Genomic DNA, 23,058 nt, shown 5'->3' on the forward strand with positions numbered 1-23,058 from the left:
CAGCTTAGTGTCTCTTAAAGCTTTGATGACACTAATATGACCATTTTAAGTGCTAACAATAACGTTGTATATTTTGGAATGAATGAGAATCAAAAGGGGAGTTCTGATATTTATTCTTCCAGCAGCAGATGGGGTGAAGCTTCCCTCAGAGGGCGGCAGGTGACCCCTCATGTAAGACACCAGATAAATCTGTTGAGGAAGATGCCCTTGGCTTTGATGGATGTTTTGACCCTGCGGTGTGTCCTCGCCTTCAGAGTGACGCTCCTCGCAGCAAACACACACTAAGGTACGTCGCACGCCAGCCTCCACATCTGAGGGTTTTGTCAGCATAAACCAACGTGCGACACCATCAACACACATCTAACCGTACAATATGCTTTCCTAAGCTGCAGCTTGTTTGTCCTTGTGTGTGTGAGGCCCTCTTAGACAGCTGTCCTTGTCACTCCCCCATAGTTATTGTTAGAAACAAATGGTGCCTGCGGGATAGTTTTCACGACACATGTTGGGCTGCTGGTTCTTTTTAAAGTCGTAACACCAAAAGCAAAGCGGATTAAATGTCATTCACACGTTGGGAGACAATCTGCCAGTGTGTGGTGTTGGGTTTGTCAAAGACCTTGAGAGGAGGAAATGCTGAGTCAATAACTGAGAAAGGTCCCTGGAATTTTAAGTACAGTAGGTTTAGCAGATAAAACTTTTTACATTTACATTACACAAGAATGAATGATCAAACAGAATTAAGAAATAGACAAGTATATAAGAATTAACTGTAAGGACAGTCTGGTTGAGACATAGTCAATAAAGAGGTTTGAATTATTTACAACTTCGCGAAGACATCAACATTATTGTCCAGCAACTTTGGATTTATGTCATAAACAAAGTGTAAACATGGTAAAACACTCTTCTAACTTCATGACATCATCTCATTAAGGTTTTCTAATGGGCTCTGAAGGACTTCCTGCCTGCTTTTCCTTACCTCTGCAGTCCAACTCGTTCCAAACCATCTCACTTTCAGGTCAGTTTATTATAGAGGACAGGTCATCTGATGCATCACTCTACTTCTTGATCAAATAGTTCTTACAGTCTGAACCCTATAGTTGGGCTCTGGGTTAGATGTTTTGGTGCGTCACTGCAGAATGCTGTGGTAGCGTTCTTACTTAAAAAACACCATCATAGCTTCTTGATGCTTCACGGTCCACATGCATCTCTGGGCTAAAGTTCATACCTTGTGCCTCTTAGTCCAAGCAGTTCTCTTCTTCTTCTTTGTCTTCCTTAGTGGTGGTTTTGTTGCAGCAGTTCAACCATGAAGCCTTGATTCATATTCTCCTCCCAACAGTTTAAGTTGATATTAAACTGCTGCTTGGATTCTGGGAAGCGTTGATGTCCACTTTAATGTGAGCTGCTGGTAACTGTTGATTACTGAGACTCTAATCTGCTGCAGGAGAAACTCTTGGTCTTCATTTCGTGGGCTCATGAGAGCCAGTTCATCAGTGTTAAGTTGATTTTGAAATGCATTTGCAGAAACTTTCAATGTACAAACACTGAAATTTTCAAGGTTGTCTGACCTTCATTTCCTAAAGTAATGATGGACTGTTTGTATTTACTTTGCTGAGCAGGTCTGTTGCATACACGTATTTGCTGTATAACACCACCTCATTACAACACAGCTGTTGGTGTCTATTAATCTTCTGAACCCCAAATTCCACTGGCAGGTTTTAAAGGCAACGATTCATTAAATAATAACTTTATCTGAGCCACAAACTGTAAAAACAGAGAGATGTTCAACTTCTGTTCTTGAACTAACCATGGATGAATCATCAAAGATTTTGACTGCTCCTCCACAGAAAACATACTGTGAGCTAAGCTAACTAGCAGATAGCTTCATATTTCCCAAAACACGCATTATGTAACTGAGTTTATCCACAGTTTCTTGAATTGCGACAGAAGACACCAAGAATCCTGAGGGAATGAAGCGTATTGTAAGACATACCACCTTTATTAAATGCACAGTATCACAAGGAACATTTCCATTAATTGTGGATAAGCTACTCACATGATGCACAAAGCATTGAATTGATTGATAGAACTGGCTGATTAAAGCAGGATTAAATCTGCCAGGAGAGTGCACACACACACACACGCACGCTCGCTCACACACACACACTCACTTGCATTCAGTTGTATGTGCAAATGCACACACACAAGCACACTGTCTTTGTATTCACACAGTAAGTAAAATCTGTTATCTGCACAGGAATGAAAACTGTCATCTTTTTTCTTCTTTTACCATATATTTACAAAAAAATCATTAACGCCCCACCCCCCAAGATAGATTACATTCAAAAAAGGTCCCCACCCTTCTAGATTACATTCAAAATAATATACTATTCATGATGCAAAGTCACAGTTATTCATCTGAAAGAGGATCAAAATAGGCTACAGTCAGTCAGAGGTGGAGTGGTGGGGTTGGCCAGGAGGCGACCTTCTGACCTCCTCGCCATCGGCCACGCGCCTGCCGGGACGTCTGTCGGCCAGGAGAGATCCTGATGTTTAGAGTCTGTGGTCCTCCTGCAGACAGACAGCGTCTCAGGCAGCCTCTGTGTGAGTTCCCCATCACAGTGGAGAGGAAAGAGGAGATCATTTTTCTTTTTTTTCTTCTTCTTCTTCTTCTTCAGAGAAAAACACATTGTTCAAATAAAGTCCTCTGCAGATCAAAAGTTGCCAAAAAAGGATTGTATTCTCACTGGTATTATGAACGAGCACAAAGAAATTATACAATGTAGCACAAATAAAATCGTATTTACATATACTATGTATTGCCAGTGGCCCATAACACGTTGTCTTCAATAGATGTCACACGGTTTTGACATGATACCTGCTTAAAACGGATTATACTATTAAACATAGCCTACTTTTCATATAGACAAATATCAGAACTGTACAGAATGGACAGCAGTTTATGTACAGCAGACATGTGACTTTTATACAGAATAAAAACATAGAAGGACACAGAAATCTGTTTTCATAGGGGATAAGAGTTTCAGAGTTTGGACTCGCTCAGTCACGGCCAGCAGAGCAAAGGTGATTTTCTTCTGTTAGTCGTTGCAGCTGAGTTGTGCATTTAGGGGTTAAGTAACGCTACGAAGTGCACTTAACAAATATAACATATCTCTGTTTCACGCCTCCGTATGGAAAACATGTATGAGGGAGTGATTGCTGCTATTTATGCAAAGATTATTACAGAAATTTGCTTTAATATTTTTGCTTTTTTTTCATCTCAGAAAAACAAAACTATCAGAGATATTACAAGAGTGAGTTTTGAAACCTTTTCCCGCCCATGCACATGTGCTTCACCGCTGCCCCACCACCAGGCCTATGAAAGCCCCCCTGGGACACTTCAAGGGCTCGTAATTAATCCTTTTACTGCCCTCTCATAGCCCGCTATGCAGACTTAACGATTAGATCTTCAAAGTACACTCTTGTAATGTAACTAAATGACAGAAAAACAGTTAACGGCTTCGATGCATTCGAAACCAAAGTGCTGAAAACTAAGAACCCCTCATTAAGAAATCCCCACAATCTCTTCAGCAGCCACAACCTGCCTCTGAAGATGCATACAAACCACATCACTTTACAGATATGGGCCACCGAACAACAAAGATTTGCTGAATGGCTTTGCTGGTGAATGAAAAAAAAAAGAAAGAAAGACAAAATTATGCAGCCAAGTTCTCGTTCTCTGTGCTTTAGGTACGCCAAATGAGCAGACGGCTGCAAAGTTGAAAACATTTGTAGTCATAGATGTGTACTTACTGTCAAATATGAGGAGATATATACAGAAGATATGACAAATGGTCATGGCAGTATTAAAAAAAACAACTTAAAATGCTGTATGCCCTTGTGTTTTCAACATTGATTTTACACTGGGGAGTCCCTCAGTGGAAGAGGCTATTATAACAGGCCTCTCTAAGAATCTACAGGGGGTTTTGCTTGTTCTTTTTTAAACTTATGTGTATAATCATATAGAAATTTCTGTAGATGACTCCAAAGCCACGTTTAAATCAACTGATAAGAAGCAGAGTCGACATTTTTAAATTCTACAAATATTAAAATAGTCTGTGACATATTAAAGGAAAAGCTTCAGCTGTAAATTAATTTCATCTTCTTGTAGAATGTGTGTGAAAGGAAAAAAAAGCTTTATCTACAAAGATGTGTCCACATACTGTCCCTCATGGGGACGCACGGTGTATTTCCTTTGCTCTTTCCCAGCTAATATGGAATTACAGCAGGATGATAGTTTAGTACGGACAGGATAAGCTGTCTCATTTCTTTTTATGCCTTTAGCATACAGTTTTTATGTCTGGAGTGTTAATGGTTGGGATAGAGTTACATAATCCTGTATGTCTTTTGGTTTTCCTTTGTGAAAACATGCCTCAGTTGCAAACCGATAAGAAAAGAAAAAGCGAAACCAGAATCACTTAGAATTTAAGGCTTTTCTCGATGTGATGAGGACACGGACAGTAGCATTTACAGTGACGTTTTACAGTCAGGTTCTGTACACAGACGCAGTCACTCAGCCTTCACTCCCTGCTCGCCTCTAATCTCCGTCCCATCAGTCGTTCGAACACACAAACACTTTGTCCACATACGAAGCACACATGCACGCAGAGTACATACACGGACACGTCAGCCCAGTATGTCCAGGTACACAGGTGAGGCCTTGGCCAGGCTCTGGAGCATGCTGTGGATCTCCTTGATGTTCAGCCTCATGTAGGGTTCCCTCTGCCAGCAGCCCAGCATCAGGTCGTACACCTCCTTAGGACACGTGCGAGGTCGCTGCAGCACTCGGCCCTGTGTGATGCACTCGATCACCTGCAGGACACAGGAGGACCAGACTCGGTTCATCTGCGATACTCAAATGACACTGATTTATCTAGATAAAATGCCATCTTCAGGAAAATAGTTTTAGCATGCATCATTCAGGAAACATATTTTTCTCATTAGAAACAAAAAGTAGAGGTGGCCCAGTCGTCTAAGCATAAAAGCGCCGACCATGCAGGGTTTTTCCTGCTCACAGTAAGCCTGTGAGGGTGCGGCTACAAATGACAGCAGGTATCATCTGTCCACGTACAGTAAACAAAATGAGTCTGTTTCACCTTATTCAGCAGAAAACTATGCATTTCCTGTTTGATAACAAATCCAAGATTCATGTCCAGGAAATCAGCTTGTTGCAGTCCCCCATTAACAGTCATGTCTTTACTGTTACTGTCTAATATGGACCAAATATGCTACTAGTTTGTTTTTTTTTTATTAATAGTACAAAAACAATATTAAGGAAACAAAAATCTGAGGGGAAGAAGTTGGTTGGAAAAAGTCCTCACTATGTAGCAAAAGATCCTGTTTTAAACTGAAAACCACCATAACCCCCTAATCCTAACTATACTGGCTTCTTGCTTTGTGCATTCAAACAGTGTACAGTTTGTCAAATTTGAATCCAAATCGGTCGATTGAATTCAAAATACAGCAAAAGTATTTCTTTTAAAAAGCCAAATTCTAGGCTTTGTCTCTCTCCATCGTCCTTACTTCAGACCACTTTCTGCATCCACGTGTATACGAGGGTCCATATGACGTAAATTTCGTCCTCTCCTGGAGTCTTTACGTACGCCACAGCAGCCCAAAATTTGTATCTCCATGACAACTACATGAGAAGGGCAGTACTGTTGTTTCATAGTGTGTCTCAGTGAAGTTTTTAAGTGTGAAAAACAGGATATTTAATATATAGACAAGAGCAGGTTGACTTCTAATCCCAGAGACGTAGCTTGCAGTGTTTTTGCCTTTGATCTTTTTCAATGTGAGTTTCTCTCAAAATATTGACCAGAAAAGACTGATGCTGGTCATAACTTGTATCAGTCAGCGCTGGATCTCCCTCTGAAGGCCAGACTGCAGCCAGTTCTACATCAGGTTTTTCATTAAGCTTCTTTTAGCAACAGCCAGATAGGAAATTTTGTCACTTAAAAGGCTACAAAATTCAAACATTTTCTTCAATGCTATAGAATATCTAATGTGTTTTAGTAATGGTCAAAACTGAAGCACCACTGGTAGAGGTATCACAGCTTTTAGTCACTAGTCAGTCTCCAAAAACTTTGGTTGCCAAATTTCCCACAATGCACTAGTAGCATATTCTAGGATATGTCCTTGTCTTACTGGACTGCGAACTTGTAAAGAGTGTAGAAATGTTTTTATTTTTAGTATACAAGTAGTTGATGCCCTCCTTCAGCTGAAGGCCATAGTTCAGTGTAATTAAACCCAAATTCAAAGGAGATGATATTGATATGCCATGTTATCGTGTTCATGCAAAGTATTTTGATCCTTTTCCATGTTTTCTGTGGCCTGACAAAACTCACAAAGACTTGAAATGACTATTTTTGCAAGTTTAGGTTTTCATGATTGGCAAAACGACATTTAATTAAAAAAAATATTATGGAATATGTCCTGATGTCAGCATCAGGATTATCTAACCAGTTCAATCAAGATTCTATAAATTAACAAAATTAATCACTGATAAAATTATTTTAAACAACTTATGTAAATATTACTTGTGTTACTTCATCTAGTTCACTACTGAAATAATGTTAATGTTGATGGCTTACCAATTCTCTGTTAAAATGTGAATCTTTCTATGCATTTCTTCAGATAGTTAAAAACTTTTGATTGACCACAAAGTTTCCATTAACTTAAGACTTTTGCTCTAACAAATCAGTCTGTATGACTATGTAACTCTGAGTAGGACGGACGTAAACGGGACTCTGACCTCGTTGTTGGAGAGCTGGTACCACGGCTGCTTGCCGTAGGTGAAGATCTCCCACAGCACCACGCCGAGGCTCCACACGTCACTCTCTGTGGTGAACCGCCGGTACATGATGCTCTCTGGGGGCATCCAGCGAATCGGCAGCATCGTATGGCCGCCCACCTGCAAGCAGAAGACAGCAACTCAGAAAGACCAACACTGCAACGCCTACTGAAGGCAAGTGTTCTGTACCTACTTAACATGTTCGTGTGGTGTTTTTTAGAAGCGAAAAGACACATCATGAGTGTAAAACGCTGTCATGGCTGGCCACCTTAGACTGTGGTGGGACTTTCTGTATCATTCTTGTTCTGAAGTGGTTTCAGGCTCAAGCAGCTGAATTACATAATATTACAATGCTATGGTTTGCCAAAGTGTAGCACAGAGTAGCTTTGCAGTGTTTGAGCAGAGGCATAGGTGAGCTGGTGTGTTTGAGTTGCAGCGAGTCGGGAAAGCAACAGTGTAGTGTTACGTCTAAGTCATTTTAAGGCATCTAAGGCATTATTTTCATGATAAAATGTCTAAATATAAAGCTTTGATACACAGAGATGAGATTTTTGGGGGTTTAATCAATGTCCAGGGACAATGTAAAAGATTAACGCAGCTAAAGTGAAGCCAAGACTGAATTCTTTCCAACAGCCAGCAGGGGGCGACTGGGTGGTTGTAAAAGCAGTCAGATTGTAAAGAGGTCTATGAAGAATTACCCTTTGGATTAGTTACTTCTGTGAACATTTTCCTAATGCCTCTATGGTATCAAATGGTAGTTTCAAGTTCCCCTCAATGCAGCGCAGTGGTTGTTTTGTAAATTGTGGTCTCATTTGGAGGGGAATATACAATAAAGCAGGGGTATGCTTTTGCAGTGCTACAGGTCACTTCCATGTCGTTGTGCATCTTTAGAACTAACCTCCACTTGTTGCATTGGTTATTGAAAGACTTAAATAGTGATGGCCAGATTCCAAACTCAAGGCCTCAAAGCAGTAGTCCACAAACCAATGGCTGAATCCATCTTTTATAGACATTCTGTGTCAGTGACTGCATTTTAAAGCTGCTGGTTAGACTGACTGTGCTGTAGTGGGGAACCATGAATGGAAATGTCAGTGGGTCGTTCCACCACTTTATCCAGACTGAAACATCTCAAAAACAGCTGGATATTCTTAATGCATCATCCATTGGTGGACTTTGTAACTGGCAGATCAACAATGGTGCACAAATATGTATTTCTAGTGCTGTTCACTCCCGCACAGTGAGTTAAATGCTATTTTTATTTTTCTATTTCATCTAATTTACTGTGATCGCCTTTGATTTTTAAAATAAGAGCAGCATTACAGAAGATTAGACAGATTGTTCATGCATTTGCCTTCCATTTGATAAAAACGTCTGACATTAGGAGTTGGCGTCGACGGTCTAGAAGGCGATCTTATCAGATGGAAAGGAAATGCATCTCAGACGTGTGTTCTGTGCGTGTTTGGATTTCTGACTCCACTTTGGGCAGCAGAGGGCACTGTGGGGATTCAAGCTGGGATCTCGGACACAAAGGCTGAGGAAACAAAATGAATCCATCTCCTCCTCAACATAATGTTACATGTTGTCCTTTTTTTTCCCCATTGACCTATATTGTAAAATCAGGTCCTTATATGAGTGTAATCTGCACATCAGTGGGTCACTACGTACATTACACCATAACATGAAATGTGGTCCAATGTGATGCTGTTCATTTAGAGTGAAGGGACGTATTAACACCTTGCCTTGGGAAAAAGGAAAACTGCCCATGCATTTTTACCACTGTTGGCCCTCATTACCATGGAAACAGTAATTTTATGCAGATTATAGAATTTGCATTTAAATGGCATTAAAAATAGATAAAATACCACTGGTTAAAATAGTCATTTCTGCAGCTACACAGTTATTTCAGACCCAAACTGGAATAAAATTCTAATTACACATTTATGCATGTGAGCGAACATTTTCATATTTCTGTGTGTATAGATCAGAAAGGTTGTGAGTCTCATGAATGTGCATCCATGTGAGTAAGTGACTGAGAGCAAAATGAGGGGAGGAAAGGGGAGACAGTCTAAAATACTCACTCTGTAGTAGTCTGTGCTGTAAACATCTCTGGACATGCCAAAGTCTCCTATCTTGACCAGCAGGTTTTCTCCTACCAGGCAGTTCCTCGTTGCCAGATCTCTGTGGACAAAGTGCTGGGAGGCCAGGTAGACCATGCCAGCAGCAATCTGTTGGGCAATGTGCAGCATCTGGGACTGAGTGAGCTCCACCAGGATGCTGTGTTGACCGTCTGCCATGAGCACTGCATCAGGACCGTGGGACCTGCACCCAGAAACCAGTGAGTAGAAAATAAAATAAACCAGGATGTGGCAGGAGGGGGAAAAAAAACTACCAAAAGCAGCTGTCTGCTATCAGTGGACGTTTCTGTCGTTCATTCTGTGACGTGATAAATTTTGTGCTACTGACTTAAAAATAGTCTGATAATCAGTTATCATTAGTTTTTCTTACATTATAGGGACAAACATTTATTCCAGTTACTCAATCATTTGCTTTTGTTTGTTATACTTGATAGTAAAGTAAATATCTTTGGGTTTTGCACTGTTGGCCAGATAACCCAAGTAAGCTATGACCCTGCTCTCAGAAATTACAATTGGCATGGAAAAATGTAATTTTCAGCGACCAATAAATCGGTTATTTTCTCAATTAACCAATAAATGTAATCTGTAAAATCACATACACACAAAAACCTTTCAGTCACATTTTTTTTTTCAAGGCCAAGGGGATGCTTCAGATGAGGTGCTTTGAAAAGACTACGAAAACTGGCAAAGAAAATTTAGAGAACTGGAACCTGTGAATTTCTGGCAACCAAAATTAATTGCAGGTTTAATTTTTTGTTGATCAGCTAATTGATTAGTCATTTCAGCAGTGTATTTGTTGAAATAATGTGTAAATAACATATCTAAATGGGGATGCTGGTTGGTAAACCGAGTCATTTAAACACCTAAAGAAATCAGATTTAAGCAAAAATCCTGTGAATCTATTCAGTTCTGATATTAAACAGGCCAAATGACAGATGCTCCAGCATGCTACAATAAATAGATTGTTACCCCAGTAGAAATATTTTCAGAAATTTCTATCATCTCACAGAATGTGTCAGAATATCAATCAAACGTCATGCTAATAGTATCTCTTAGATCTTTCTGCTACAGGATGGTTAGCTTTGCTTAGCTTAAGACTGGATACATGAGCAAACAAAATCAACCCACCATCACCTTTACAGCTACCATGTTAAATTTTGTTTGTTTAATCAGCACAGAAACACAAAAAAGTGTAAAGTTGATAAGTTGTGGTCTTGTGCTGAACTGTTTGTTGGCTGAGAGGACTTCCTGGAATCTCTGCTGGTTTCCTGTAGAACAATGTGATTTTTGATGAAATATTGCATTTTTTTTTACAAGCTTAGATTTGGATAGTTTCCTGATAGCACAGTTCAAGGACAATGATAAACTTAAAAATCCAACAATTACTCCACCAAGGAGGCGGAGTCTCGACAGAGTTATGTGACGATCAGTGTACATTTGTCTGTCTGTCTGTCTGTTAGCAGCATTATTCAAAAACAGACCAACGGATTTGGATGAAATTTTCAGTATAGGTCAGAAATAACACAAGGACTAAGTGATTAGATTTTTGCAGTAATGTGGCTTATAGTCTGGATCCATAGATTTGTTAAAGATTTCTGTATCACTGTGAGATAGCGACACGGCGTCACTTTAACTGTGACAATAAGTGAACCTACGTTTGCTGCATATTTAGATCACACGATTTGGTATCCGTACATAACGTACACATGCATAACACGCGCCTATGCTCAGCACAAGGTCATTTTGTTTGTGGGTACTTCTATATCAAATGGCCACATTCTATAGTGCCGTGATTTCTGCCACAAGTTTTTTTCACGATTTCAGCCATTGGACATGATACAAAGACTGAGCAGCCTTGGCGGAGTACTGCGCTCTCTCTGTGCTTTTTTTGTTATTTCTGTTTCTGTAGTTTCTGGCTCTAATAAATTATGTAGTTTTGGTGTTTTTTTGTAAAAAAAAAAAATATATATATATATATATATATATATATATATATATATAGCAGCCTTTCAGTCCCAAGTTCTGCAGGTTGGGGTTCAGAGGATTAAACATACAGCTATAACAGAAGTATCAAACCTCTCATGAAAACTTTTGATAACAAAGACAACTGTATACAATAAACAAACTATTATTCATTATACTATAATGATATAACTATTTAAGACATCGCAGTCAAAAGGATCCCACCTGAGGAACTTGTTCAGGTCACCGTGCTTCATATATTCAAACACCATGATTAATGGATCGCTCTCCACACACACTCCATAGAAGGTGACGATGTGTTCATGCTGCAGGTTGGTGAGGAGCTCGGCCTCTCTGTAGAAGTCTGCTCGTCCGCTCTCGCTGGCCTCCTTCAGGGTCTGATCAGAGGCGAGGACAAGGGGCACGCAGTGAGAGGAATGTACATCTAATCAATAGAAAAACAAACTGAATGACCAGCGCATTGATTATCTGCGGTTTCCTGCTCTGTACCTTGACTGCCACATGGAGCTTCTCCTGGTCTGGTGTCAGGTTGTAGCACTCAGCGAGGAAGACCTTCCCGAAGGCTCCCTCTCCCAGCTCCCGCTTCAGCACGATGTTGTGTCTCTTGATGTGCTGGACAACTTTAATGCAGAAGAAGTCAAGTAAGTCTCAAGGTCATGTGTGCATACTGATCAGAGAGTGGATATTTGGTGCATAGAAAATGTTCATTGACTTCACTTCACTGGAATTAGGTTAAAATATATCACAGGTATACAGGTCAAATGGATGCCCCAGATCATACTTTCATCATCAATTTGTGTCAGATATCCAAAAATACCAGTCACAAGGTAGTGTTTTTAGATTGTAGGAATTGTCTCATGAACAGTTCCAAACTGAGAGATATTTTAATGGATCACAGTCACAATTAGAGACTTGAAAGGATAGAAATAGACACAGGATTTCAAAGCTACAGATGATTATTTTTCAATCAATTGATTAATTGATTCAGCACTAATAAAAAATTCATCATAAACTTTGCTGAGCTTGTGTTTCCGCACATCCTCTGAGGACTAGCTGTCCAAGATGCTGACAGCAAATACGGCGCCTCGCACGGATCCCTGCATGGATTTATCAGAAAAGGCGCAGGTTACCCGGCGTCTGTCGACCGAGGCGGTAACTCACATGTGTCAGATTTCAGCATGCTGCCGGAGTTACGGAAGTACTGTGGGTTCTCAATGACGGGAATCTTTGTCATCCCAATGATCACTGCGTCTGGACCCATCTCCGAGGACGACGGGGTGTTGTTGCCATTGGAGACGTGATGAAGAGGGCTGGCAGAGTCATCGTCATTACTGATGACTGAGGAGGAGCCTAGGGAGCCACAGAGGAGGAGGAGGAGGAAACAGAAGGAGGAGAGATTAGCGAAGAAGTAGTGCAGGGTGTTGGTCATAGCAGAGGAAGAGAAAAGCGACAGAAAGAGGGATTCCAGGTCGTGTAAAAGACATCAGACGATCACAGGCAGGTGACATCCTGAGCAACATGAAAGCATGACTCACAAATTCCTGTAGTCGTTTCTATACTGACACAGTGGAAACTGCAAGTAGCTCTGAGTCAGCACTAGCACTGGCTTTTAACAGCCTGAAAAATGGTTCATAATCACTTAATACAACATTTCAAGTTTTATTACTCCATTTGTCTAATATTGCAAATCTAATGACGCAACCACACGCATGCTTGACAGCACACTGAATGGGTTTATAATGTGCGCAATTGTACAGCATAGTATTAGTGTAGGAACTGTTTACACATCAATTAGACATTTTTCTTTGTTGATTTGTAAAAGATATCCAAAAACACCAGTTATAGTCTTTCAGAGCAGAAGATGCTGTCTTTAGATTTAGATTAAAAGCTCCAAAACTGAGAGATATTCAATTTACAGCCATTTAAAAAAATGGATTTAGTGTGTTTTCATGAACTGTTTACAGGTCAGTTATGGATAGACAACTGGAACAGTTAAAGTTATCAACAGATTCAATAATAAACACTCTTCTAACTAAAACTACAAACACAGTACTCCAGTTTTAAAGGGTGTTAATTGGCTTTTCATTAATTTTAGGATTTATGATCCGACATGTTGGCTCGTTCTGCCCCTTCAAGATCTCTAAGATCCTCCAACTCTGGTCTGTTTAATGTTCCCCAGAGTGAAACTTGGACGTATAGTGATGCTATATTCTGTGTCATCTGCCCTCAGGAAGCTGCTGGAAACTAATCCAGAAGAGGTCAGAGCATTGGATTCAGTAAACAGCTTGAAATAAAACCTTAAAACACACTTTTTTTAGGCTTGCATTTATGTAATTTTCATGTAGTTCATTTACTTGTATCAGACCTTTTATAGCTTAATTATTGGCTCCTGTATTTTATCGCCTTCACTATTGTTTTTTTAATTTAATTTAATTCTCTTTTTGGTGTAAAGCACTTTGGGAAAATGTAGTTTCTTATCAAGAATAAGATGAGAAGACTGATACCACTTTCATATCTCTACAATAAATACAAACCAGCCGATGATTGTAGCTTAGCTTAGCTTAGCGTAGCACAAGAACTGGAAACAAGGGTGAGCAGCTGGTCTGGGTCTGTCCAGTAAACTAGATATCTGCTGAGTGTAGCTTCACATTTAACAGCTGTGAGAGTGGCATCAAGGTTCTCTTCTAACTGTAGGCAAGGAGCACTTTGGTATAGTTCCCAATATTTTTCGTTCAAGAAAGTCCGTTCACCTTTAATGCCAAACTTGGAATTTCTTCCGTATTTTAGAATGATCACCATCAGAACGCAGCCTGTCAAGGCAACTCCAGCGATTCCCACAACTACGTATACCTGGAAACAAAAAGAAAAAGACACTCTGAAACATAGCAAACACATTGAGGAGCCACAAATAACCCTCTGAACCCCAAGCAGTTTCTGGCCATATTTGGCTCCTGTCACATTTTTACTCACTGTAGGTTCATTTTTCACTGCAATATAAAGTCCTGCACCTCTATGGAAACAGCACAACCATGACTAGAAAGAGAGTATTGAAAATATCTTCTATGTAGTATGACATAGTTATAGATATAGATATTTAGTTACTTATATTTTTAGCACATCTATCAAATAGTGTTTTTCATACTACTTGTATGAATTCTGCAAATATATTTCACCATGCTGAATGTATCTTCCAGCAACTTACTGGCAACTTGCTTCTCTGCACACTGTTCCTGAGCTATACTGCATTATTTTATTTTTCAAGTATGTTTTATTTAGCTCTCTCTTTTCTCTGCTCTGTGTAAACACTGCCTGCGGTTCAGCCGAAAAGTCTCTGAATTCCTATTAGGTGACTGTTGGTTGCAGCTTCTTGGTTGTGCTGGTGAATGCAGAAGTTTTGTTTCGTTAAGGATCTCTTGGCAAAGGCTTTATTTTTTGAGTATTTTTATATGAAACAGTTTCAGACTCGGATACATGCCGTCATTTGAGGGGATTTTAAAACAGGAAATCATGTCTTTGAAACCCATCAGTAGGTTTTTGGTTCAGAGGGTTAAATCTGAGGGGGACGCTGAAATGAACGAAATTAAAATAATTCAAATACACAAAGAAAAATATACGGAAACGTGTTTTAAACCACTGTTTTAGATGGCAAACACTGATTAGCTTTACTTACGGCAACACTGTCATCCAGTGGAGGCGGCGGCGGGTCTGGAGAGACACTTACTGGAAAAAAACATACTGAACACTTAAAAGTAAAAACAATGTCAAGTACAAACATGTTTGAAGGGATTTTAATGGGTTCAGTGTTATGTGTGGAGTCACCTACTTGTGCCTGGGCAGACGATGGTGGAGGCGCAGGGCGAAGTAGGAAAGATAGACAGACATCATTAGAGTTCATTTTAAACTTTGTATCCGGGCATTATCATGATAACAAGTTAAAAAGAGGAATCATTACTTACAGTCGTAGTCATCTATAACAAAGAAAAGAATAAAATAGCGTGTTAGCAGTCAGCCTCAGAAAAAAACTGCCTTCATAGTGAATGAACCTCACCTGTGTGGTTGATGTTAGGCGGGTCAAGGAACTGGGCAAAGACCTTCTTCTCATCCTGGCCGTACTTATTTGTCGCCACCAGCTTGTACTCGCCATTGTGGATGTGCGTGGGGTTGACCAGCTGCAGGCAGCCGTGGTCCTCGTTCTCGGTGGACTCGTGGATCATGGTGCGAATGTAGTCCTGCTCCTGGAGGGGAGCGTCCTTGAGGTACCACTGCAGCTCGGGCTTGGGGTTCCCCATCACGGTGAAGGGGATGCACCAGTGGTGGTCCCGCTCCGGGCCCAGCAGCTGCTCGATGGTGGGGGCAACTGACACGGAGGCAACAGTAGAGGAAGAGTAATTGCGGGATGGTAGGAAATAAACACCGGGGGTTGGAGAGAGAACCAGTAGGAAAAGCAACATTTATGGGCTCAGAGAGTCGAGATGCAGTCGGGGAAGATAAGGGAGACTGATCGCACAACAGTCGAACAGTGACAACAGGAAAACATGGGAAGAGGAGAATGAGGAGAGCGGGTGGTACTGAACAAGCAGAGGGACACGACGAGGCATGAGGAGCTTTACAGGAGGAAGAGTTATGGACAGCAAACACGGAGAGTCAATAAGATTTGCCGAGAGACACTAATGATAACAAAGTGAGGAGCCTTCTGCTTCCACTGGAAAAACAAGGTCTAGAAGAAGCATTTAAAAGCTCATCACAGAGGAAATTAGACAAATTAGACCAAGAAATGTAAATATAATTTCTAGAGATGTATGTCATGGTTAAAGTCCTTACAGAGAATGTTGAGCTGAAGGGTGGCCTCCGTCTGACCGACCATGTTCTCGGCGCTGCATACGATCACCCTGCCGTTATCATAAGGAGACAGGCCTGACAGGGTGAGGTGGGTCTCGGTGTCCAGAGGGTCGACCTGCAAACGCAACATTATGGTTTACATTAAACTGATGTTAGCAGTAAGACATTAATATTGACAGCTGACTGAGACGACATGAAGGGAAGTTAGCAAAGCAAGCCAGAAACTTTGAATAGTCACCTTCAGTAAGGAACGGAAAATAGTTTGCTAAATATCGGCTGCAGGAAAACAGTTCAAAATTCAATTATATCAGTAAAGGGTTAAAATACTTCAGATTTAGTTTAGTTAAAACAGTAAACTATCGGAAAATAATTCACAGGATCAGTTGATCATTTTTATAGGGGCTCAGGCCGTCACTCACATTGAGTGGCAGAAAGTCTTTTAGTCTTTTTTTCCTCCAGTAAATCGCTGTCGGTCAAATAGTCATATTTTGGTGACTCACTCTTATCATTTGCTTATGCAGGCAGTACAGCCATTTAGAAGTACATAAGAACTCATTTACAGTATGATAAGCTTTTTTTTTATGTAACTCTCAATTGAATTAAAACCTAGAATAGTTGCTAAAGTTTAGCTTTTTTACATGAGGATAAAGTTCAGAAGAAAAGTACAACTGAAATCACATCAGATAAGTGCATGTAAGACTCATGTCAAAAGTGTCCTAGTGTCCATTGACCCTTTAGTTTCTGTCTTTTGGCTGTAGGTTCTGGCTCAGTTTGCTTTCAGAGCTCCTTAAAGTCGGTTTCATCCCAACAGCGTTTAGGCGTTTGTATATGAGCTTTAACTAAATCCACAGCCAAACCCAAATCATACACACTTTAACTAAAACATGCACAAAGTGATTCTTTTTTTGTACTGTGTGTGCACTTTTCACTGACAATAATACAAAATCTTTGAGTTGCTACAAAACCAGTGTAAACATTATCTGACTGTTCAGAACTACTGGGTCGTATGTGGTCAAATAGGGGGTGCATCTGTATGGAACAACCATAAAAAAAGTTCTACTGGAAAAATAATGCATGACCTTCTAATGGGCTTCACTGTTGGCTCTGTGGATGGGGTCAACGTTTGAAATAGCTAATACTTGTTTAAAAAAAATGGATAGACAGCGAAAATAGTTGTCTAAAAATCATGGATTTATGCCTTACTTCTACTGCAATGTTTAGCTAAAGGTAGAACACAAACCCAACCAGCCGATGTCTGCTTTCACATGAGCTGAATAATGTATTTTAATAGGAAAAATGTGTCTGGATGTTCAGATATACACGCATATAACTCAGAAGTCTTACAAATTTTGAGTCCCTGAATGCTTCTTGATCATTTAAGTATTTTTTCTTTCAAAGCAGTGTTGGTCATGTTTCTACATAGATTGGTTACGCCGATGTCCTCTCAATGCGTTCATAAATGTAAGCGGCCAAACTTGGACTTTAAAGAGTCTGTAGTGCTTAACTCGTCTCAGAGCAGTCTAGTCTAAGTCACAGTCCTTTTAGGGAGCTGAAGTTATATTCTATGTTTTCCGATTTCTCATGAAGAGGCCAACATGTCCATCTTTCAACACTCAAATAGCACTCAGCTCTACATCCATTAGTCCCTTGTGAGGATGTAAATTTTAAAGACATTACAAATTTCATTAATTGATTATATTTTCCTCAAACAGGCGGGTACTTTGGGTTGTTTTTTGTTTTTGTTCTTTTTTTGCAGAATTTACTGAAACTGGAACTAGACTGTTTTAATATAGATTGGATAGATTTGAAATTGTATATATAGTCAATGTATTAATGAAGGAATATGTGTTTAAAGGTTTTTAAACAACAATGTAGCTTTTTGACAAGAGGACTAAGCCTTATCTAGCGTTTGGCATGTTAGTAGGACCAGTTTAATAGTTGTTTTTTTTCATTGGATTTGATAAAAGACAATCCCTAAAATTATCCTTTAAGCCAAACTCAAGTTGAAGTCTCCAGTCTGCAGCTCTCTCATGGCCTTCAGGTCATTGTAGCTGTAGTGTAGCGGCAGCTTTGAAATTTCACCGGAGCTCATTACCAAGGCGTCCAAACCATTATCTGTTCACTCAAGGAGCAAAATCTTTAAAAAAAAAAAAAATCAGGATCCCAAAAAGTGGTAGACGGTGAGCTTTAAATCTATCTCACCTCGTAGTGGGTCGACAATAAATCCAGGTTCCAAAGGATCTCAGGAGGAGGGGAGCCCCAGGCCCGACACACAGCTTTAGCATCAGTCCCCTGCATCTGGGTCAGATTTTTGGGGGTGACCTCCACTGCAGGAACCACTGCAAGAAACAAACAGCACAACTGAACATGTGATCAACAGCACAATAGATCGATTTGCTTCCATGTTTCTTTCCGTCTTTGTTTCGATTTCTATTTGGAGCCTCTCTAATAGTCAATAATGGATACAAAGCGTCTCCTATTATAACACGGTTTCATGTTACCGCAGTCTGGTGGGGTGAGCGTCACAAAGTCCCTCGCCACTCCTTTCTCGTCTATGCATGTCAGCTCTGGGCTGTCCGGTTCTTCTTGGAGCCTCAGTTTGATCCATAAGTTCTCGCAAACACAATCCAAAGGGTTTCCAGACAAGAGGAGCCTAGAAGTTAAAAAAAAAACCAACACAAATATGAGGGACTGTGCAAAGAGAGGGAGATGTATTAACAATTTTCTGTGCATGTGTCACTTACGGATATGTAATGTTAAAGTTCTGAAACGTTCTCCATGACAGTGTTGACAGGTTATTGTCTCTGAGATTTCTAAGAAAGGAAAAAACAAACATTATAAATCCAAACAAGGCGTCTTATGTGTACACAATAAAAGAACTGACTTTAAAATCCTTCTTACACATATTGAAGTCTTGTATTGTTAAAAAAAGCGTCCGATGATATAGACGTCAGTCTTGTCCTGGTCACCGTCCTGTTGGAGGTGAAATTGTAGAGTTACTCTCAGTTATTTTAACCACACGTAAAGCTAAAAACTGTGTGACACTTACAGGTTTCTGAGGTTGATGTAGTATCTCAGCCTGCTGTCGCTGATGTCGAACAGCCTGTTTTGATTGGCAATGTATCTGTGGAAAAATAAAATGCAGGAAAAACTTAGCAAAACCACACACTGTTAAATCTGGAGCCAAAAGTGTGAGTTAAAGTAGAGGCAGATACTAAAACCAGCTGACTTGTTTTCTATATTTTTATACATAAAAAGATGAAAAGTGTGAAAAAAGAATTGTGTGTATATTATGAACTTGTGTTTCCATCTGAAACAGTTTGGCTTTGTCTTTGTACAGGCTCCATGTGATTTCACTGAAAGAGTTTAATCTGCAGCACATTGGAAGGTCATTATAAAGTGAACCACGAGAAAAGTATTGACACAGTGGTATCTTTTACTGTAGACATTATTCATAATACTTGTATTTATTACTACATATAGGAAAAATGTGAAACTTTTTTTAATAAAGAAAAATAATGCATTTTGTGGCCTAGTAATGCCACAATTTATTCAACATTTATCAATGTTTTGATTAAATCATAGCTCTAAAAATGTATTATAAAATATGGAATAGGCACTTGACGTCTTGGTGGAAAATAATAATTGCTACTTGATTTGTTTTTAAAAACACAGTCAATTGTTTTGTTTTTGTGAAACATTTTTTAAAGTTTTCCACAGCATGATAGTGAACAGCAGCAATTTTAGGGATTATTATATTAATTACAGCTTAAATTCTAAACCCAGCTTCTCAAATAACCAGGGAAGAAACAACTTGGATTTGACTATTTTCAAGAAAAACTTTTAATGATTGAAGGACTGAAAATGTGGGGAGACGCTTGTGGACTGGACACCATCTATCCAAAGTATAAGAGATTTTTTTTTTTAATCCAGGTTTAATTTCCAAAGCTGACAGGTCTAACATCATTTTTGTAAAGTTTTCTGTGTGCTTTAAACATAACAGCAGCTGAATCTGTTGCAAAAATGACAGACAAATGGAGGAAAATCCACAGGGCACTGGCTCCTGATAGACTTTCTTGCAACCAACTGACTAATCACGTTACCAGAGTAAACTGTATCCATGATGGGCTGATGATGTGACGCCTATAGCTCCAGTCTGTCTGTCTGCCCCCCCCCCCCCCTCCATCCATCCATCCATCCATCCATCTTCCACTGGGTGCCGTGCAGTTGTGTACTTGTGCAGGGTTGGAGCAGGTACACAGGCCTACACACACTGACGCAGATAAGGCTACAGAGCTGTGGGCAGCAGCAGCCCTTATTGCCGGGGCTCCACATACAACTGGTCTGGTGTGTGTGATGTGCCAACAGTGTGGTCATCTTAAATATATGTGTATATATATTTCACCAGGCTGCTTCAACACACCGCCGCCCAAAAAATAAAAAAGAACACCTCTGAGGGAGGCTGCGCCGGGCCTTTTTACTCCACCACGATGCCTCTGGAGCTGTTTTGTAAAGGAAAACACCGACTAATCCAAATAAGCCTCTGACGCGCACTCTCGCCACCGTTACGCGCACACGCACGAGCAGCCACTATCTCCGACACACACATACACACACACATAGCCTACATATAAATATATATCTCTACATAAGGCGACATGATCAGACAAACCCGCTGGTTAGAGGTAGAAAACCACAAATGTTGTGTTGTGCGCAGATATGCTGCTGTTTCATCCACACCTGAAAATAACATCAGGCCTCCAGTTATTAACGCTGCTGCTGCTCTTATCATCACCTTTATTCACATTTTTTTATTCCAGCCTAAGCTTTTTTTTAAATTATTTTCATTTATTTATTTTTTCGCGCGTGTTACTGCGACCTCCACGATCGCGTCTTTATTTTACGCATTGCATCCTAATAAGTTAATAAGCCTCGTCTGCCGCGATCGTCTCCACACACACACACACACACACGCACACTTACATCTCGGTGATGTTTTCCATGTCATCTAACATGAGGACAGGGAAATCCTTGATCCCCGGTACGGAATCAATACAAACAATCCTTGAGATGGTGCAAGTGCAGGATGCGGGGCAGGCATCGGCGGATCTCCACAGCAGCAGCCCCATCCAAACCAAAAACAATCCAAGACGAGCCATGCCATATTCCCCCGCGCTGGAGTCCATATCGCAGGTCCAAATGATGATATCCCCGACGAATCCCCCCCCTCCTCCCCGCCAACACCACCACCACTCTCCCCTCCAAAAATGAAAAGAGGAAGAAAAAAAATACACAAGAATCAAATTGGATTATTAAGATTTCCCTCCCCTCCGCTGCTTCTTATATGTTCCCAAGTTAATCCTTATTTTTTTCTCCTCCGGCTCCGCAGGGGGAATGGGGAAAAAAATCAGGCTGTCGGTGAGGAATGCGCAGAGCACCACGGTTTTTAATATCAAGATGCCATGGACTGGCCTCCTTGTCTCCGCAGAGCTGCTATCACACTACTGCATATCGATGCCGTGAAGCAAAGGTGTCAAGTGGTCCGTTCTGCTGCTGTCTCACTGCCCCTGCCGCGGCCACACGCACCACCAGCTCTCTTGCCCTGGTAAAGAGAAGGGGGGAAAAGAGAGAAGAAGAAGAAAAAAAAGCAGCAACCAAAAAAACAAAAACAAAACAAATATGAGGTGTTCCAGATGTTTTAGAGATCAATAGGCAGGAGCCCCCCCCACACCCCCTCTCAACGCTACTCCTCCTCCTCCTCCACGAGCGATGATTTTTCTCATATGTGTGCTGATGGGGGAGAGAGAGAGGGAGAGAGAGGGAGAGGGAGGCAGCACAGTGGAGTAAAAGGATGCGTGATGCTGATGCTGCCCGTGTGTGTGGAGGGGAGGAAGGCTACCTGCATCCGTCTATGGATTAACAGCCGGGACTAGCAGCATCTCTTCCCTCCATCCTCACCCATCCTCACCCACCAGATATCACCGGGGCTCATGCTGGCACCCTGGAGGTTTCACATTTGGCAAGTTGTATTCATAGGAATTTTACATTTAAAACCACACAGCTTTTTATGAAGATGCTGCACAGTGAGTTTCCACTCTGCTGCAGCAGCAGCAGCAGCAGCAGCAGCAGCAACAACAACAACAACAACAACAACAACAACAACAACAACAACAACAACAACAACAACAACAACAACAACAACAACAACAACAACAACAACAACAACAACAACAACAACAACAACAACAACAACAACAACAACAACAACAACAACAACAAGTATGTGATGCAAACTCTGGTGTTGTTGTCACTCTGGATGGAAGGAGCGTCTTCTCTCCACACACACACACACAGCACTGTTGTACACTTGGCCATTAGGCCTCGTGTGACGTACGGTTGACGCACAAGACGGGGTGCATCTATGAAAAATAATTACCTATAGTATGTCTGCAAGCTTCCAGTGAGTCTCACTCCAATCACTGATCAGCGCACGATACAGCAGCAAGAATTGGGCTTAAGCGTCTTTTCCCTCTTTACTAATAAGAAGTCTTTTTAAACACAGTTTTCCTTTACTTTTGCATGGGTTATTGCACAAAAAAACACTATAAACAAACTCTTAACCCTGACCTGAGTGTTGTTGGAACAACATCCAAATCTGTCGCTCACTCACAAATGTGCATATTCATATCTTAAAATTTAACTATATTGTTTTTTATTTAATGTCCTACAATAAATGTCAGATGTGTGTCAAACAGAACCCTGTTTACCAGTGGATTCCTAAATCTCACTCCTGATGAGGAGGCATGCTCAGCCAGGACACATGATCTGTGACACAGCCTGGATGGTTAGTGTCGCTATGGTGACTTGCTTTTTACAAATAGCACGGACAATGTCAAGTGTCGCTATGGTTGCAGATGAAAATATGTACGCAGGCTTTTTTTTTTTTAAATTATGAGAAACATCAAGAACTGAATTATATCTGTCTCCATGGTAACCTCAGAGTAGGAGAGGGAAGAGAGAGCTCTTTATTTTGCAATAGATCCTTGCCTATATCTGAAGGAGCTTGACAACGCTACGAGAAAAGGGGAGGTTTAACAGATAAAATGTGGACGCAATTCAGGATTTGCAGTAAATAGTCAGTGAGGTGGAGGCTCCGGATGAATCAGTCTGATCTCATGGCCTTGTTGAGTTATCATACGTTTTAATTACACTGATTGAAGGAGAATCTAGCTGCACACCAGAGTGCATGGTGTGTGT

The 23,058-nt window shown here is 40.6% G+C and overlaps 1 protein-coding gene across 1 annotated transcript; it reads right to left on the reverse strand.

Annotated features, from left to right (window-relative positions):
* Positions 1 to 1,972: 1,972 nt before the first annotated feature.
* Positions 1,973 to 21,781, reverse strand: ntrk2b (neurotrophic tyrosine kinase, receptor, type 2b). The gene is made up of 16 exons (XM_051938611.1): positions 20,785 to 21,781; positions 18,851 to 18,925; positions 18,703 to 18,774; positions 18,546 to 18,614; positions 18,303 to 18,454; positions 18,004 to 18,140; positions 15,784 to 15,916; positions 15,006 to 15,319; positions 14,633 to 14,704; positions 13,713 to 13,812; positions 12,124 to 12,312; positions 11,452 to 11,582; positions 11,167 to 11,339; positions 8,923 to 9,163; positions 6,806 to 6,964; positions 1,973 to 4,866 (listed from the first exon to the last, which is right to left on the reverse strand). Exons 1-16 carry the CDS (start codon positions 20,985 to 20,987, stop codon positions 4,681 to 4,683), a joined length of 2,406 nt encoding a protein of 801 aa, XP_051794571.1. The 5' UTR covers positions 20,988 to 21,781; the 3' UTR covers positions 1,973 to 4,680.
* Positions 21,782 to 23,058: the final 1,277 nt, after the last annotated feature.

This window comes from Acanthochromis polyacanthus, chromosome 18 (genome assembly GCF_021347895.1).
Source record: "Acanthochromis polyacanthus isolate Apoly-LR-REF ecotype Palm Island chromosome 18, KAUST_Apoly_ChrSc, whole genome shotgun sequence".
NCBI lineage: Eukaryota > Metazoa > Chordata > Actinopteri > Pomacentridae > Acanthochromis > Acanthochromis polyacanthus.